This window comes from Theropithecus gelada, chromosome 7b, assembly GCF_003255815.1.
Source record: "Theropithecus gelada isolate Dixy chromosome 7b, Tgel_1.0, whole genome shotgun sequence".
Lineage (NCBI taxonomy): Eukaryota > Metazoa > Chordata > Mammalia > Primates > Cercopithecidae > Theropithecus > Theropithecus gelada.
Genome location: NC_037675.1, coordinates 6,279,477 through 6,295,329, shown reverse-complemented (window position 1 = coordinate 6,295,329; position 15,853 = coordinate 6,279,477). Strand labels below are relative to the sequence as shown.

General features: G+C 55.7%; 1 protein-coding gene across 6 annotated transcripts; it reads right to left on the bottom strand.

The window, feature by feature from the left end:
- Positions 1 to 577: 577 nt before the first annotated feature.
- MFGE8 (milk fat globule-EGF factor 8 protein) lies at positions 578 to 15,649 on the bottom strand. 6 transcript variants are annotated; one of them, XM_025390935.1, is made up of 9 exons: positions 15,432 to 15,649; positions 12,012 to 12,143; positions 9,125 to 9,306; positions 8,553 to 8,705; positions 7,692 to 7,836; positions 3,125 to 3,309; positions 1,566 to 1,721; positions 1,285 to 1,442; positions 578 to 1,053 (listed from the first exon to the last, which is right to left on the bottom strand). In XM_025390935.1, the coding sequence occupies exons 1-8, from the start codon at positions 15,502 to 15,504 to the stop codon at positions 1,305 to 1,307; spliced, it is 1,164 nt and encodes a 387-aa protein (XP_025246720.1). In that variant the 5' UTR covers positions 15,505 to 15,649; the 3' UTR covers positions 578 to 1,053; positions 1,285 to 1,304. The 6 variants fall into 6 exon arrangements, with proteins under 6 accessions (XP_025246720.1, XP_025246723.1, XP_025246718.1 ...); XM_025390938.1 differs by adding an exon at positions 14,318 to 14,370 and having other exon boundaries at positions 578 to 1,442; positions 15,432 to 15,648; XM_025390933.1 differs by having other exon boundaries at positions 578 to 1,442.
- Between the last annotated feature and the right edge of the window lie 204 nt (positions 15,650 to 15,853).

Genomic DNA, 15,853 nt, shown 5'->3' with positions numbered 1-15,853 from the left:
GCCAGGCGCTCACTGGGCCCCTGACCAGGCAGCAGCTGTGGGGCCCAGGGCCAAATGGGCATGGAGATAGAAAGCAGAGGGAAGAGGGGAAGTCAGGTTTTGAGGACCTGGAAGTCCTGACTCCCTCCGCCTGCTATGAAGCTATGTGTAGTCAGGCAGGTGACATAAAGAAACATGGGGCCGGGTACGGCGGCTCACGCCTGTAATCCCGCACTTTGGGAGGCTGAGGCAGGTGGATCACGAGGTCGAGAGATTGAGACCATCCTGGCCAACATGGTGAAACCCCGTCTCTACTAAAAATACAAAAATTAGCTGGGCATGGTGGTATGCACCTATAGTCCCAGCTATTTGGGAGGCTGAGGCAGGAGAAACGCTTGAACCGGGAGGCAGAGGTTGCAGTGAGCCAAGATCACATTATTGCACTCCAGCCTGGCAACAGAGCAAGACTGTCTCCAAAAAAAAAAAAAAGCAAGCAAGCAAGCAAGCTGGGGCTCAGAGAGGACCACAGGTGGAGGATGAGGAAACCAGCGCAATTTAAATCCCATTCCCATGAAACAATAACGAACCACACCAAGAGTTCCCGTGAAGAAGATAAATATATTTTGGAAGCTGCCTATGTCCTCTGGGGTGAAAAGCCAGCACAGAGGGCCCCAAAAACCCACCCTGCCAACCCATGCCCTCCTCTGACCTCACTCCCTTATCTCCCCATAGACCCACCCCGCCCCTTTCTGTCTCACTGGGCTTCAGGACAAGGGGCAAGAGAGGTATCCAGGGAGACAAGGGGAAGTGTGTTGGTGACAGGGGGCAACAGAAGTTGTGGCCACATGGTACCCCAGGGCCGACGCAGGGCTGATGGGCAAGAGGCTGTTATCTCCAGCCTGGCGCTTCTGGGCCTTTCTTGAGGACACCACGGGAATGCAGTGTGTGAGAGAGGGGCTAGGAGAGACAGAGACACACGCGCCTGGGATTGGGGGTCTGGACAGGGGCAGGGAAACCACACGCCCTACTTTGCCCTTTCCTGTCCATCCCAGACCTACTCAGATCTCTCAGTGCCTAAGAAAACAGGACAGTGAGGGCTGGGGGTTAGGGGATGGGGCTTAGGGGTTGGGACAGGGCCCGTGAGAGGTGGAAGGTGAGGAAGAGGGAGGGAGGGGTGACTGTGTGATGGTGACTGTGTGATGGTGCTGCCTCTGAACACCCTCCCCTTCCCCAGTCCCCAGTCCCATGGTGATTTAAAGGGGCTGAGAAGCCAGGAGGTGGTGGGCCCACGGAAAGCAGGAGGACCTGGGGATGGCAAGTGGCCACTAACAGCCCAGCAGCTCCAGGCGCAGGGCGATGCGGTTGTGCCAGGCTACAGGCAGGACACGCACATAGCGAGCCAGGATGGGCGTCTCAAACAAGTTCTTCTTGTGGGAATGGTTGTCCCAGTTGCCAGGGAAGATCTAGAGGTAGAGCGGGTGTCAGGAGGACCCCAAGCCAGCCCCCCTCCCCTCAGAGCCCCAGGCCAGACTCCCAGGGAAGTAATAAAGGAATGGCAAAGGGTGGGCAGCTGGTCAGACACCCACCTTGCTGCTGCCAGTCCTGGGGTCCTGGTACTCAGTCCAGTTCACACTGTCATTACTGTAGGCCACCTTGTAGGATGCCACAAACTGGACGGAGCCAAAGTTACGGGCCCCCTGGGTGATGATGCCTGTCACCTCCTTCAGGGAGCCCAGGTCCACCTACAGAAGAAATCAACCACATTTTCTCGCTTGGACCATGTCCAGTAAGGTGAAAAGAGGCAGACACACTGAGGCATGAATTTTAGTTTTGAAAAAAAACTACTTGGTTGAGCCTCAGTTTCCTTGGCTATAAAATGGGCATAAGGCCGGACGTGGTGTCTCACACCTATAATCCCAACACTTTGGGAGACCGAGGCGGGTGGATCACCTGAAGTCAGGATTTTGAGACCAGCCTGGCCAACATGGTGAAACCCTGTCTCTACTAAAAATACAAAAAATTAGCTGGGCATGATGGCAGGTGCCTGTAATCCCAGCTACTAGGGAGGCTGAGTCAGAAGAATCACTTGAAATTCCAGCTACTAGGGAGGCCAAGTCAGAAGAACCACTTGAACCCGGGAGGCGGAGGTTGCAGTGAGCCGAGATGGTGCCACTGCACTCCAGCCTGGCTCCGTCTCAGAAAAAAAAAAAAAAAAAAATAGCCTTGGGGGGCATAAATAATACCACCTACTTGGCCACACATGGTGTTCGGTACCTCACTGCTATAAGGCTCGTAGAGTCTGTGCCCTGGCCAACTCAACACCAACCACCCCTGCCTGAGACCTGCACTATGCTGTGATGGGAAGAAGGACAGGAGAGGCCACAGCCTGGAGGGGCATGAACTGCTCTAGAGGCTCCCTGCAGCGCTGCCCACAGTCGACACTGGTCCTGAGGGTGTCCACAGGCAGGCAGCAACTCACGGAACCCAGCTCCACAGTGTGCTCCATGGGGCCCTGAGACAGACCTCCTGTCCCCAGTCCCTGATCTCCCTGGAGAACCTGCCAGCTGCACCTGGACACACAGTTCCCCAACATCCAGGTGTAAACCCAACTCACTGCCAGCCAGCAGGTGGGTACTAGGCAGATCGTCGTCCTGCCAGCTCTCAGCTTCCTCATCTATAAAACAAGCTCTGGCTTTCCATGACTCTCTTTTGTTTCCCAGTTTCAATGACAGACAAGGGCATGGTGGCTTCTTAGACACTGAGTCAGAGAATATGTACGCTGTGCTCAGGGGAGAGGTCCCAAGATGCCTGGGTCATGTCTCCCTCTTCCGCCTCTGCCCTGCTGTCCACAGGCTGAGCCTTGTCAACCCTGTGGCAGCCCATGGAGCAGCTCTCCTCCTGTGTATAAACACACACACACACACACACACACACACACACACACATCCTTTTTCCACCTTAGTGGAAGCAGGATCAGGAGAAGGGAGTACAGGTGTGAAGAAGAAAGAAAAGCCAAAGGAAAATAAGGCTTTTCCAGAACCCTCTTGGGAAGCAGAAGCCTGGGCTGGGGAAAGGTCAAAGATCTGGCAGTCCCACCTCATCCCACCCAACCCCAGCCCTGAATCCCAAGAAGGGGCTGGCCCACCTGCAGCCACTGATCGTTACTGTAGCTCCCCGCAACCCAGGCGTTGAAGTTGCCCTGCTTGTCCAGCCGTGCGTAGGAGGGGTTCCAGCTGAAGAGATGCAAGCCCCAGGTCTTGTAGCTGCTGGAGGCCGTGATCTGCTTGTCAGGGATGCTGTTATTCTTCAGGCCCAGGGGATTGAAGCATCCTGCCAGCAAGGTGGGCTGTCATCTGGATCTGGGATCCACAGCTCCCAGGGGTGGGAGCACAAGGCGATGAAGCGGAAAGAATTCTGTGGATCCTGACCAGCCCCTGGCATGCTCTTCAGCAACAGAAAGCAGCTCCATCCACCTTGCAGGGCCAACTGTGCGACCTTCTCACTGCCGGCCCCACCAGTTCCTCACCACAACCAGCCGGGCTCAGCTCCTCACAGATCACCCAAGACCTCCCACTCACCACCCTTCTCCCTCTGCACCAGGGAAGCCCCTGCTCCACCACTTCCTGGCCTCCTTCAATGCCTGACTTTGGAGACACCTCCTCCAAGAAGCCTGCTCTACTTCACTTGGGCAGGATTTCTTCCTCTTCTGGACTCACAGCACTGCCCCCATCACCTCGGCCTCCCATCCATCCCATGGCACAGCCACTGACAACTTTAATAACAACCACCTCATTTATTCAGTGCTTACTTCAGTCATTTTTTTCTGCCACCAAAAAAAAAAAAGAAAAAAAAGCCTCCCGAGTAGCTGGGACTACAGGCGCCCGCCACCGCGCCCGGCTAGTTTTTTTTTTTTTTGTATTTTTTTTTTAGTAGAGACGGGGTTTCACCATGTTAGCCAGGATGGTCTCGATCTCCTGACCTCGTGATCTGCCCGTCTCGGCCTCCCAAAGTGCCCGGATTACAGGCTTGAGCCACCGCGCCCGGCCACATACAAACTCTTAATGTCACACTATGACATCACCTCCACCATCCACACATCCCAGCTAGATGATGAAGGCCTGCCTGGTGGCGACCCAGTGATGAACAGGACAACACCCCTGCCTGCCAGCAGCTGGCAGTTAGAGAAATCAGACCACTCCTGGGGCTCAGGAACATCTCTATTTCCATTCCCCAGAAGCCCCCCTGACTTAGTGTCTCCCAGAGGGCCTTCGCACACTCAGATGTTCTGGGCATGCTGTCACACAGGCCTGTGAGGGCTGGCCCGGGAAGCTGGCCTTTGTTTCACTTAGCCCTGCCTCAAACACTCAGGAATGTGCTGGGCTGTCTTGCATTCGTATCTGCACGTGGCATATGGATAGAACAGTTGGGGATGGGCAGGAGATACAACTCCCAAGAGAATGATGGGGGTGTCTCCTCACTCCACAAGTGTCTATCCCTCTGGGGAGTTGAGGGAGGCAGGAGTGGACGGTGGGACTGGAGCGCCCCCTGCAATCTGGGAGCCAACTAAGTTATGTCACTGCCCTCCAGACACCTGCACCCTCACCACTCAAGACATTTGCCTCGGGCCGGGCGCGGTGGCTCAAGCCTGTAATCCCAGCACTTTGGGAGGCCGAGACAGGCGGATCACGAGGTCAGGAGATCGAGACCATCCTGGCTAACACGGTGAAACCCCGTCTCTACTAAAAATTACAAAAAACTAGCCGGGTGAGGTGGCGGGTGCCTGTAGTCCCAGCTACTCGGGAGGCTGAGGCAGGAGAATGGCGTGAACCCGGGAGGCGGAGCTTGCAGTGAGCCGAGATCTGGCCACTGCACTTCAGCCTGGGTGACAGAGCGAGACTCCGTCTCAAAAAAAAAAAAAAAAAAAGACATTTGCCTCCAGGGTGTGTTGACAATGCCTGCCGATGGGACCATCGCCTCCTGATGGTGGTGCACCAGGGAACCACCACCTTCCCCCTCAAAGAGAGGCTACTGGGCTGGGAACTGGTTGTCCCTTGGTCCCAGAAGAGGAGAGGCCTGAGTCAGGCTAAAACCTGGGCAGCTTTGCAGAGGAGACCAATTCTGCACAATGTGCTCAATGCAGACCTCTCTACAGATCATCTGCTTCTAGCGGTTCATACCCTCCTCACTCAGCCTCCCCAGGAAGTCACACAGCCTTCCTGGTAAAATACAGTTGGAAGGGGCACCAGGGAAGGGGCAGAACTGTCAGCTCCATCACTCTAGGAAGTCCCTTCCTCTCTCTGGGTCTCAGTCTCCCCATCTATAAAATAAGATACTAGGGGAGTAATTCTCCCAGATCACCTGGGGATCTTGTTTAAAAAAGATTCTGTTTCAGCAAATGTAGGCTGGGGCTTTTAGTCTGTAATTTTTTTTTTTTTTTTTTTTTTTTGAGACACAGTCTCGCTCTGTCACCCAGGCTGGAGTGCAGTGGCATGATCTCGGCTCACTACAACCTCTGCCTCCTGACTGGGTTCAGGCAATTATCCTGCCTCAGCCTCCCTAGTAGCTGGAATTACAGGCGCCCAACATCATGCCCGGCTAATTTTTGTATTTTTTTAGTAGAGACAGGGTTTTGCCATGTTGGCCAGGCTAGTCTTGATCTCCTGACCTCAGATGATCCACTCGCCTCGGCCTCCCAAAGTGCTGGGATTATAGGTGTCAGCCACCGCACCCAGCCTCAGTCTGCATATCTAAGAAGCTCCTAGGTGATGACACTGTGGGTCCCTGGGGCTCTTCACCCACCAAGCTGCCCCTCAGTCTCTAGGATCCAGCTCCACTGGCCTTCCTTCTATCCTTTAACATGCCCCAGGGCCTTTGCACTTACCAATTCCTTGCCTGCAGTGCTCTTTTTAAGTTTTTCATGTGGCTGGCTCTCCATCATTCAGGCCCCCAGTCAAAGGCCTTCCCAACAGAGCAGTCCTTGTCTTGCTCTCTCCCCTCACCCCAAGTCATGGTCATCTCATCACCCTCTAGCTTTTCTTCAGAGCTGTTACTGCTCTCTGTCATCTGTTCCTTGCCTCAAGTCTGCCTCCCTTGCTACAATGCAAATTCCATGAGGTCAGGCAATCATTCCCTAGAGCCAAGTACCCAGGAGGGGCTTAATCAATATCTTAATAAACATCCATTGAATTAAATAATTAATTCACCAAAGGCACCATGCCTGCAAAGAGGAATCCCGTGTGGAATCCCGGGTACCCCCAGACCTCAGCCCCACCCACACACATGCACGCATGCACCAACACTCTCCAGCTGACTGGAAGGCCTATAGGGAAAGGAGTGGTCCAGACCCTGAAGGAAGCAGACAGGGTACCTGGGCTTCCTTGGTTTGCAAGGCTCACCCTCTTTTGGCCCTGAGCAGGGGCCAGCCATGCCTGGATCCAGGCAACTTTAATGGCCAAAGGCTTCAAGCCAAAACAGCAAGTGGCAGGGACTCCAGGGAGAGGTACACAGACCTGGCTCTGTCCTTTCCCAGTAGGCTACATTTCCTTCTAGCAGAAGGCAGTCTTAGACGCCCCACTGAAACAGTAAGGCTCAAAAGGCCCCCTGGTGGAGGAAGCATACCTACTCAAGTTCACACTAAAAACACTAAACCCAGCCAGGCACTGAACTCAGCTCTGAGGGGTATTTGGGTGGTGTCTGAAATGAGACAACAGGAAGAGGTGTCACAGAGGGGAAAGAGGGGGCGCAGGAGGGCAGGTCTGGGTAAGATAAAAATGCCAGTGGGTAAGATAAGAACCTCCACTCTGCAGCTCCGCTTAGCGAGTCTTACAGTTCCACTGACGGCCAGCAGGTGGCACTGTGGCTGCAAAGAGAGAGAAATACCCAGACCTCAAAAAGGAAAGCTGAATTGAGCTGCGCTGAGGCAATGTCTGTCAGCCCAAACCCTGCACCCTAACCTCGCCAAGGCTGTCTCCTGGGTCTGCAGAAAGCTCTCCCTTTCTGGTGCCCTCCCCAGCTCTCCATCTGGGGCATTTCTTTGGAAACCTCTTTGGGAATCTCTGGAAAAGGCAGCAGGAAGCACCAGCTCCAAGCCCCATGGTCCAAGAAGCCCCTGTGTTTCTCTGGAGTGCAGACTCTAAGAGTTTGGCAAGGAAAGCTCTGGATGGGTGGGGCCGGGAGCCCAGAGATCTAGACCAAGTCTTAATACCTACCAGATGTGTACCCTTAATAAATCATTCATCGGGGCTCCACGCCCCTCATTCATTCATTCACTCATTCATCAAGTGTTTATTGAGTCCCTATAAACCAGACACCATTCTAGGCACTGGGAATACCGAAGCAAACAAAACAGACAAATCATCTGCCCTCGTAAAGCTGACATCTGCCAAACACACCTAACGCTACATGTTCTAGAAGCTACAGGACAGGAGCCAACCAGAAGAAGTGAAAATACTTTGAAAATCGAAGTCTTTTTCTCTATCAACCAGAACGCCCTGGGTCATGGGTTGGCCGACAGCAAACACCTGGGTGGGACTGCTATGACCAGGTGAGTCCCTAGAGTGCGTTTCCTGAGTGAAGCCTGGTCCCCGGGCCTTGTTGCTGCCCTACCCAGCTCAGTTTGGCTGAGAAAAGAGGCAGCAGGGAGGGCCACCTCCTAGGACTGGCCCACGGTGCCCCCCTACCGGCACCCCCCTACCAGCACCCCCAGCACTCACCGTCCAACTCACAGCCCAGTAGCTCAAAGCGCAGAGTACAGGCCGTGTGGCAGCTCGTGGGGTACAACCTCACATACTGAGCCTCCACAGGGGTCTCAAACAGGTTGACATGCACCGCATTTTTGTTCCAGTTACCTGCAAACTCCTAGGAGGGAAGGGACAAGACTGGAGGAGGGGGGTCCATCTGGGCAGTCCCCCTCCCTGGGGTTACATCATCTTCCTTTTCAGACCTGGGAGGCAGAGGTGGGGCTGGAAGGGTGAAGAGGACTTGGAAGAGCCAGCAGGGGCTCACATAGCAGCCTCTCCTTTGGTCACTCCGTACCCCTCCACACAGATTCTCCTCTCACTTTCCTTAATCATCATGGAGCCTGGGCATAAACCCCTATAGTTGACACAGGGTCACCTGTAACCTACAGGGTGCCTCTTTGCAAATTAGGAAAAGGCACTCCTTTCTCAAATAGTTTATTATGACAATTTTCTGACAGAGTTCCACAAATGTATAATGCCTGTACTGTGAATGGTGCCTGCTTAGTAATGATGTCCTTGAGCAGTGTACAACTGTACCTGTACCCCTGAAGGCCCAGAATGAAACCCAGCTCCACCACGACTACCACCCTCAACAGGTCACTGTACCATTTTGGGTCTCACTAGTCTCATCTCTGAAGTGGGACTATTGCTTGTAAACCACAGAACATGGACACAGTCTGGGTTTCCCAATTTCTAGAAGCCAAGATGCACCCGAAGACCCATGTCATGGCCAATCACCCAGGGTTCTCTGGACTCACTGGGGGTCCTCAGTCAATGCTAGAACCTTAGGGGGTATGGACCACAGCCCCTCTTTCAGGCCCCAACAAGACCTACCTTGTGTTTTTCATTAACATCATGGATGAAATTGAATTCATGTCCATTAAGGCTGTAGGCTACCTTGAAGGCCTTCAGGTACTCATGACTAGCCAAGCGGCTAGCACCCTGCGTCACCACACCTGTTACCCACATCCTCCGCAGCAGGTTCACCTGGACACAGGGCAGGGGAGATGGCACCCTTATCTCCTGGGTCCTTTCCACTCAAGATCCAAACAGACCCATCCCTTCACTCTCCGCACTGGATGGGGGAACAACCCAACAACAGCAGCAAAGAAGGGGCAGCTGAGCACACCACCCGCACAAAGTGCCTGCTTCTTCTGCCCCGGCCTCTAGAGGCCTCATCGAGTACCCACAGCCCTCCACAGCCTGGGGCCCGCTCCCCCTTCACCCTGACCCCATACCGGGTTCCCCCAGGGATGCCATCCACTTACAGACACTTCACCTGTGGGAACTTGCTACCTTGCCACCTGAACTCCAGTGATGAACCCTCCCATGGTAACCCCCAAATGCAGGAACATTCATCGAGCCTTCTCTCCATCGCTCCGCCCCAGGGCCATCCCCAGGCATACCTGGATCCAGGGGTTATCATCATTGCTGCTGGGTGTCCAGGCATTGACCATGCCTGCGCGGTTCAGGCGGGCCAGCTCCGGGACCCAATGCTGCAAACCCAAGAAGGTCACACGCACAGATGAGGCGGTGATCTGTGAGTTGGCAATGTTCCCATTCTCCATGCCCAGCGGCTCGATACACTCTGAGGGGAGGGAGGTGGCAGTCAGGTGGCTATCCCAGCAGGTTCCTGGGCCCAGCTGGGACCCAACGGACAAGAAAATAAGACTCAGTGGCCTCTGCCTAGGCCCCAGGGCCGGGGAGAACCTCAGAGCCTCTCTCAGAACAAAGACCACAAAGAGACAATGAAGGCAATGCCCAGGACAAGCTGCCAAGAAAAAGTGTGTGGCTGGGAGTGGTGAGGACCAGGGGGTTGGGCAGAGTCATGGGAGGCCAGGACCCAGGGCTGCCAGAGGATCCCAGCCAGGGTAGCACTCTGGGGATGGCCGTGATTGGCACTCATGGAAAATAGAGTCCCCCTCCAGGGTGTGGGAGGTGGCCACGTTCATATAGGGCATCTGGAAGCAATTAGTCTGGTGCACAGAATACCAGTGTGACCCCCTCTTCCTCAGTGTCCCCCCCCACCAGGAAGGGACGCCATCCTCAGCCAGCCCCTGGTTTCCTCAGAAGGGTGGCTTTGGGAGAAGGGTTACCTTGGTTGGCAATGAACAGGACCAGCACTGCACACAAAGAAAGAAGCCAGGCCGGGCGCAGTGGCTCAAGCCTGTAATCCCAGCACTTTGGGAGGCCGAGACGGGCGGATCATGAGGTCAGGAGATCGAGACCATCCTGGTTAACCCGGTGAAACCCCGTTTCTACTAAAAAAAATACAAAAAACTAGCCGGGCGAGGTGGCAGGCGCCTGTAGTCCCAGCTACTCGGGAGGCTGAGGCAGGAGAATGGCGTGAACCCGGGAGGCGGAGCTTGCAGTCAGCTGAGATCCAGCCACTGCACTCCAGCCTGGGTGACAGAGCGAGACTCCGTCTCAAAAAAAACAAAAAACAAAAAACAAAGAAAGAAGCTAATCTGCCTGGAGTTTTCTAGAACTCCCACTAGTAGGAGTTCTCCAGGTGGGGCACAAATGCCATTCTGCTTTCCCTCTTTGTGCCTTCCACCTGTGGGCCCTCACCTAGCCATCTGTGAACATGCCCTTGGCCGAGGCCCCATCCCCCTCACCATCACTCCAGCAGTGCGGTCCCAGGAACCCAGGACAGCTACGAGGCCCACCTACAGGCCAAGCTTCTCTCATCACCTGGGGATCCCCCAGCATATCCCTGGGCCTTCCAGCTGCCAAGCAGAGAACCCACAGACAGATCTATTCTTCCTCCAGCATCACAGGCTCAGACGAGCTCGGTGTTAGCGCACTCTGGCAGGGACGGGAACGCGCAAAGTGAGGCCAGAGCCCCAAGACCAGAGCTCGGCCAGTGGCTGAGATTTGACCCCAGTCTGCCTCCAGGACAATCCCTATACCCCACCATACTCACACCCTGAAGGAGTCCAATGTGCATTCTTTGGGCCCACAGGGCCCTTGTTGGCTCTAAGGAAACATACCACGTAAAAGGCAAGGAAGAGCTACGAAGGGCCCTCTGAGGGCTTCCTCCGCTGTGTGGTCACCCCTGCCTTCTTCCTGGGTGCAGCCATGTCCAGCCTGGGGCAGATCTCAGGCCCAGAAGCTAGAAGTCAGGGTGGGTAATTCCAACTCAGGCATACCCACAGTTACCTCAGCTCCCAGGACACTCGTTAGTGGCCCCACCCGGCCCCACCAGGGCTCTGATTGCCTTAGCAACCCATCCCCCAAACCATATATACACCCTTCCACCCAGATCTCAAACACATCTGGCCTCAGGCCAGGGCCCAAGGCACAGGCCCCAGGGCCACTTGGGAGGTAAAAGGCATCCTACACACTTGACCTGCTCTCTCCCAGGGCTCCTGCTCCCACCCAGCTGGCTCAAGCCACCTGCCCCCTCCTTCTGGAGGCCAGCAAACCTCAGAACCCATCCCCACATCTCCCTGAAGGAGGGCAAGATGTCTCCCGCCCCCTACCCAAGATGCTCAGCGACTGACCTGCTAGATTCAGAAACCTAGGACTCCCACTCCACCCATCCCCAGGCCCGCATGTGGGTGACCCGCCTACCCCATGAGGAGTCCTGGTGGGGCGGGAGCACTGAGTGGAAGGGACTCCAGCTGGGCCTGGAGGGAGGACAGCAGGGGAACTGCTGTTGGCACCCCACCTAGGGCCATTCTGTGGCCAAGTGGATAACCAGGCAGGTCACACAAGGCCCCTCTGGGCACGCAGGGCCTCTGACCACCTGACCTCGAGGGGATGGCTCAGCTGGCCCAGACGTCTCCCTCCTCCCCCCGAGCTCTGTGATGAGGCCGCAGGTCAAACTTGGGCCAGGAACTGTCAGACTCTGAAACCAAGCCTGATTTACTGAGTTCCTGGGCCCCAAAAGACTAAGAATGTGTTTGTTTTCCCCTCTTAGGTAGAAAAATCCTCACAACTTAACCCTAATGCTGTGTATCTAGCTCATGGTGACTCAAGAAACAGCACTCCCACAACCTCCAGGGTGACCACAAGCCCTCACTCCTCTGCAGCAGCGTCAGGCCTGGCCAGCAGTCTCAGGACAGAGGGCCAGGCAGAGAGAAGGAAGAAACAACAGGACCCTTTTACCCCCTTGGTCTAACTGAGGCTCTGTCTCTCTCTCTCTTCATCTCCCCAGAGGAGGCCTTGACACCTCCACTGGGGTGGGGACGGCAGGGAGGGACTAAGGCCAGCACATGGCCTATGCCACCAGGGCTGTGGCTCAGGGTCTACTGCAGAAACAGGCAACAAGCACCCCCAGATACTCACTCATCTCACAGTGGCTGCCCGCGTAGCCCTCAAGGCACGTACAGGTGTATGAGGGGAAGACGTCCCCTCGCACTTCTTGGGAAATCTCCTTGCATAAACCACCATTGTGGCAGGGGTTTTTGGAACAGATATCTGGGGACAGAGACAGGTAAGATGAGCAGGTGATCAGGAAGGAGCTGGGGACAGAGATGAGAAGTAGCAGATGGGCCCAGCCCAAAAGGACCCTCCACTCAAACTCAGCCCATTATCTCTTCCTCTCCCTCTTCCCCAGTCTGCTGCTGGATGGAGCCTGAGTCAGCCTAGAGCCAAGGAAGTCCACGTGTAGGCGAATCAGCCCACGTAAGGGAAGTGCCCAGCTTTCCAAGTGGCCTGGGAGTGTCCAGAAAAGTGCTGGCTGACAATGGGAATGGTGCTGGGGACCACTGCCCACTGGCAGAAGAGCTGGCAGCTGGGGTCTGGAGAGGCAGGCAAGGTCCAGGGCAGGTCTCTTGGCAACAGTCTGATTGCAAAGGAGGCCTATGAGGACTTTAAGGCAGGGGCAGTGGAAGGAAGCATTGTCCTGGCCCACCGAGCAGGTTCTGCCCACCAATTCAGGCATAGGTCGGAGTCACGGATGTCACCTCCAGCGGCAGCCCTGACTCAGGAACAGCACAATGATCATCCAGGAAACACTGAGAGGGCCAATGACCATGCTGGGCCCCTGAGACAGAGAAATCAGATGCAGCTCAGGCCTCAAGAAGCCAACGGGAAAGAGGCCAGCAAGTCCACAGATGAGGAACATTGCCCAACGCTCCAGAAGCCTGCATGAACCGTCACTGGAGGCAGGATTTCTGCTGGGGAGATGGAAGTTTCCCAGAGGAGGGAATATTCGAGCTGGGTCTAGAAGACAAAGGAAGGAGGGTGCCAGACTGGGCAATGAGGAAAGAACGTTCCAAGAAAAGCAGGCGCACAGAGGGTGTGGTATGTTGGAGCACAGTTAGATGCAGCTGGAAGGGTAGGCTGGGGCCAGACTGGGAGGGATCTGAAGAATGACAAGTTTAGTTTTTCATCCTGTAGAGCAGTGGCTTTTAACCTTCCTTCACCCTCCTCACCATTGTCCACCAGGGGGGAACAAAAAAAAAAAAAAAAAAAACAAGAAACAGAGATTCTCAAGTGTGAGATGGGCGTGGGAAAGTCAGTTCCAATTGTGGGAGGAAGAAGGTTGAAAAGGTCCAAGTGCAGACATGCCGCTGAGCTCCCCTAGGGTGGGGAGCATCTGGTAGCTGCAGACAGGACCCTCTGGCTGAAATGCAGAAATCCCACCGAAGAGGGTGAAGGTGGAGAGTGTGGTGAGAGAGGAAGTCAGGGCAGAGGAGTGAAAAGGGTGATTTCAGAACCACCAGGGGGCAAGGGCTGCAGAGGCCACCAGGGCTTCTGAATGGGAACCTATATGACAGATGTGCACCATCAGCCTCAGTGGTGGAGAACACAGGAGGAGGAACAGGAGGGCCTGTCCTCAATCCCTTGACTCTGGAGGGTTGGCTGGGCCCAACAAGCGTCCTCTAGCTGACCTCAGCATCCCAGAAGGGCTGCCTGAGACCCTACACCCAAATCTGTCATTTGGAGCAAGACATGAGAAATCTTTTCGCCTTGGCCAGGCGCGGCGGCTCTCGCTTGTAATCCCTACCCTTTGGGAGGCTGAGGCGGGCGGATCATGAGGTCAGGAGATTGAGACCATCCTGGCTAACACGGTGAAACCCTGTCTCTACTAAAAATACAAAAACAGCCGGGCGTGGTAGCACGGGCCTGTAGTCCCAGCTACTTGGGAGGCTGAGGCAGGGGAATGGCATGAACCCAGGGAACGAAGCTTGTAGTGAGCCGACATCGCGCCACTGCATTCCAGGCTGGGCGTCACAGCAAGACTCCGTCTCAAAAAAAAAAAAGAAAAAAAACACAAATCTTTTTGCCTCCCCTTCAGAGTCACCTATCCAAGGCTGGAGAGTCCTCCTGGAATCCCAAAGCCCCCAGAGAGTTCATCCCACTCCAGCAACACCATTAATGAGCGATCTGCCCTCAGAGCTCCGCCTCCAAGGGCCTGGGGAGCTTAAAGTGGCTCCCAAGGAGCTATTAGTCATTGGCTTTAAATAGCAGGTAATCCTTCCTCTGACCTGGCAGGCGGGGGCGAGCACTGACACAGACAGAGGCTTGGGTTGGGAATGGACTCTTACCTCCCAACTGCACCGGCCCTCTCCCTACACTGCTCCAGGGCAAAACGGTCCAGTGGGAAAAAGGGAAAGTGAAAGATGCACCCTACCCAGCCAGGTTACCTGTATGTAAGGTAGGTATGGTGTTGCCTCCTTCTGAAAAAGGCCAGATCACCCTGTATAAAAACATCTTTGGGACTTCAGAGTCCTGCTCTTTCGGGGACTTTCCAGTAACATTTGGCCAGGGTTCAGGTTGGGGGGTACAGAGAAGAGTAGAAAGGGGCTATGAAGATCCAGCTGTCTTTCACGGTGGCTGGGGAGGGCCAGGAGCTCCCAAGTTCCTGGGAGCTTGGAGCACTCTGGAAGTTCTAGCCCTAAGGGTCAGGCAGATCACAGGACGTAGGGCTGGGGCTCAGCTGTTACCTGCCTTGCTTCAGTCAATCCCATGAGAAAATGATAGAGGGGCCGCCTAAAGAGTCCTGGCCCTGACCTCTCCCAGCGCTCCACGGTGAATGGCTCGGGGCATCCGCAAGTCCAGCCTGCGAGGGGCCCAGCTGGGCGCCGGAGGCCTCCTGGGAGGCGGAGGAGGACCAGGGAAGATACAGCAGCCGGCCAAGGCCGCGGGAGGGAGGGAGTCAGGAGACTCCCATCAGCAAGCAGCCCTCTTCCAAGTTCCTCGCAGCCTCTGGGTCCCCTCCCGGGCCCCACTTACGGCCCACGTCCACTGCACCGACTCCCCAGCCCTTCCCTTATGTGACCAGGCACGGACAAGTGGGAGCGCAAAAATCCAATGAACTGTCCAGCCAATTGGAGTTGGCGGGGAGTTGCCAGGACAAAGTTATCCAGAGAAGACTTATCCATACTAGAGTCCTTGAAACTCCCAGGTGGAAGGGGTTCGAAAGTCAAACGCAGTTCCCTGGCCTGATTTTTCACAAGGGAAAAGAGAGGCCCGACACAGCGAATTCCTTTGTCATTATCTGTAAGCCGCATCCTGGGGGCGGCAGGGCTGTCACCCGATGTCCCGAGTCCCAGCCCAAAAACTTCAGCGCAGAGACGGCAGGGGCGTGTACCCCTGTCCCGCCAGGGAGCAGCGGGAGAAGCCGCCCGTCTGCCCGGCCCGGTCCCCGGGGCTTTGTCTAAGTTTGTCAACAGTGGAGGTGGAGGGAGGGCGCTGGGCAAACTTGCGAGCGGCGCGGGGAGGAGGGGCGAGGGCCAGAGGGCGGCGCGCTCCACTCACCCAGGGCGACGAGGAGGCTGGGGGCGCAGAGCAGGGCTCCGCACAGCGCGGCGAGCAGGCAGGGGCGCGGCATGCTGCAGGACGCGGGCGCTGGACTGGGAACGCTGGGCTGTTCAGACCCCGCGGGGTTCTGGCGCCTTCTCCTCTGGGACCGGAATAAATCAGGCGGCTCAGCACCTCCCACTGGCCTTGCGCTCCGCCCAAGCCGGCCAGAGGCGGACTCGAGGCGGGGCTCCGCGGCTGGGAGGGAATTGTTTGAAAGGAATTGGAGGGCAGAGGGGTGGTCCGCGATATCTGTCTCTTCCGCCACTGCCACACCGGCGTCCCGCGTCGTGCCAACGGCCGGGTCACGAGTCTTGAGTCTGCTGGGCGGGTAGAGTTCAGGAGGAGTTTTGTTTTTGTTTTTGCTTTTAAGATTTTTA

Excerpts from the sequence above, each read along its gene's own strand:
- MFGE8 (XM_025390933.1), bottom strand. The coding sequence starts at position 15,504 with ATGCCGCGCCCCTGCCTGCTCGCCGCGCTGTGCGGAGCCCTGCTCTGC. Across the intron at positions 1,722-3,124 it reads GTAACGATCAGTGGCTGCAG|GTGGACCTGGGCTCCCTGAA; the intron begins GTGGGCCAGCCC and ends TTTCTTCTGTAG. Across the intron at positions 1,443-1,565 it reads CCAGGACTGGCAGCAGCAAG|ATCTTCCCTGGCAACTGGGA; the intron begins GTGGGTGTCTGA and ends CTCTACCTCTAG.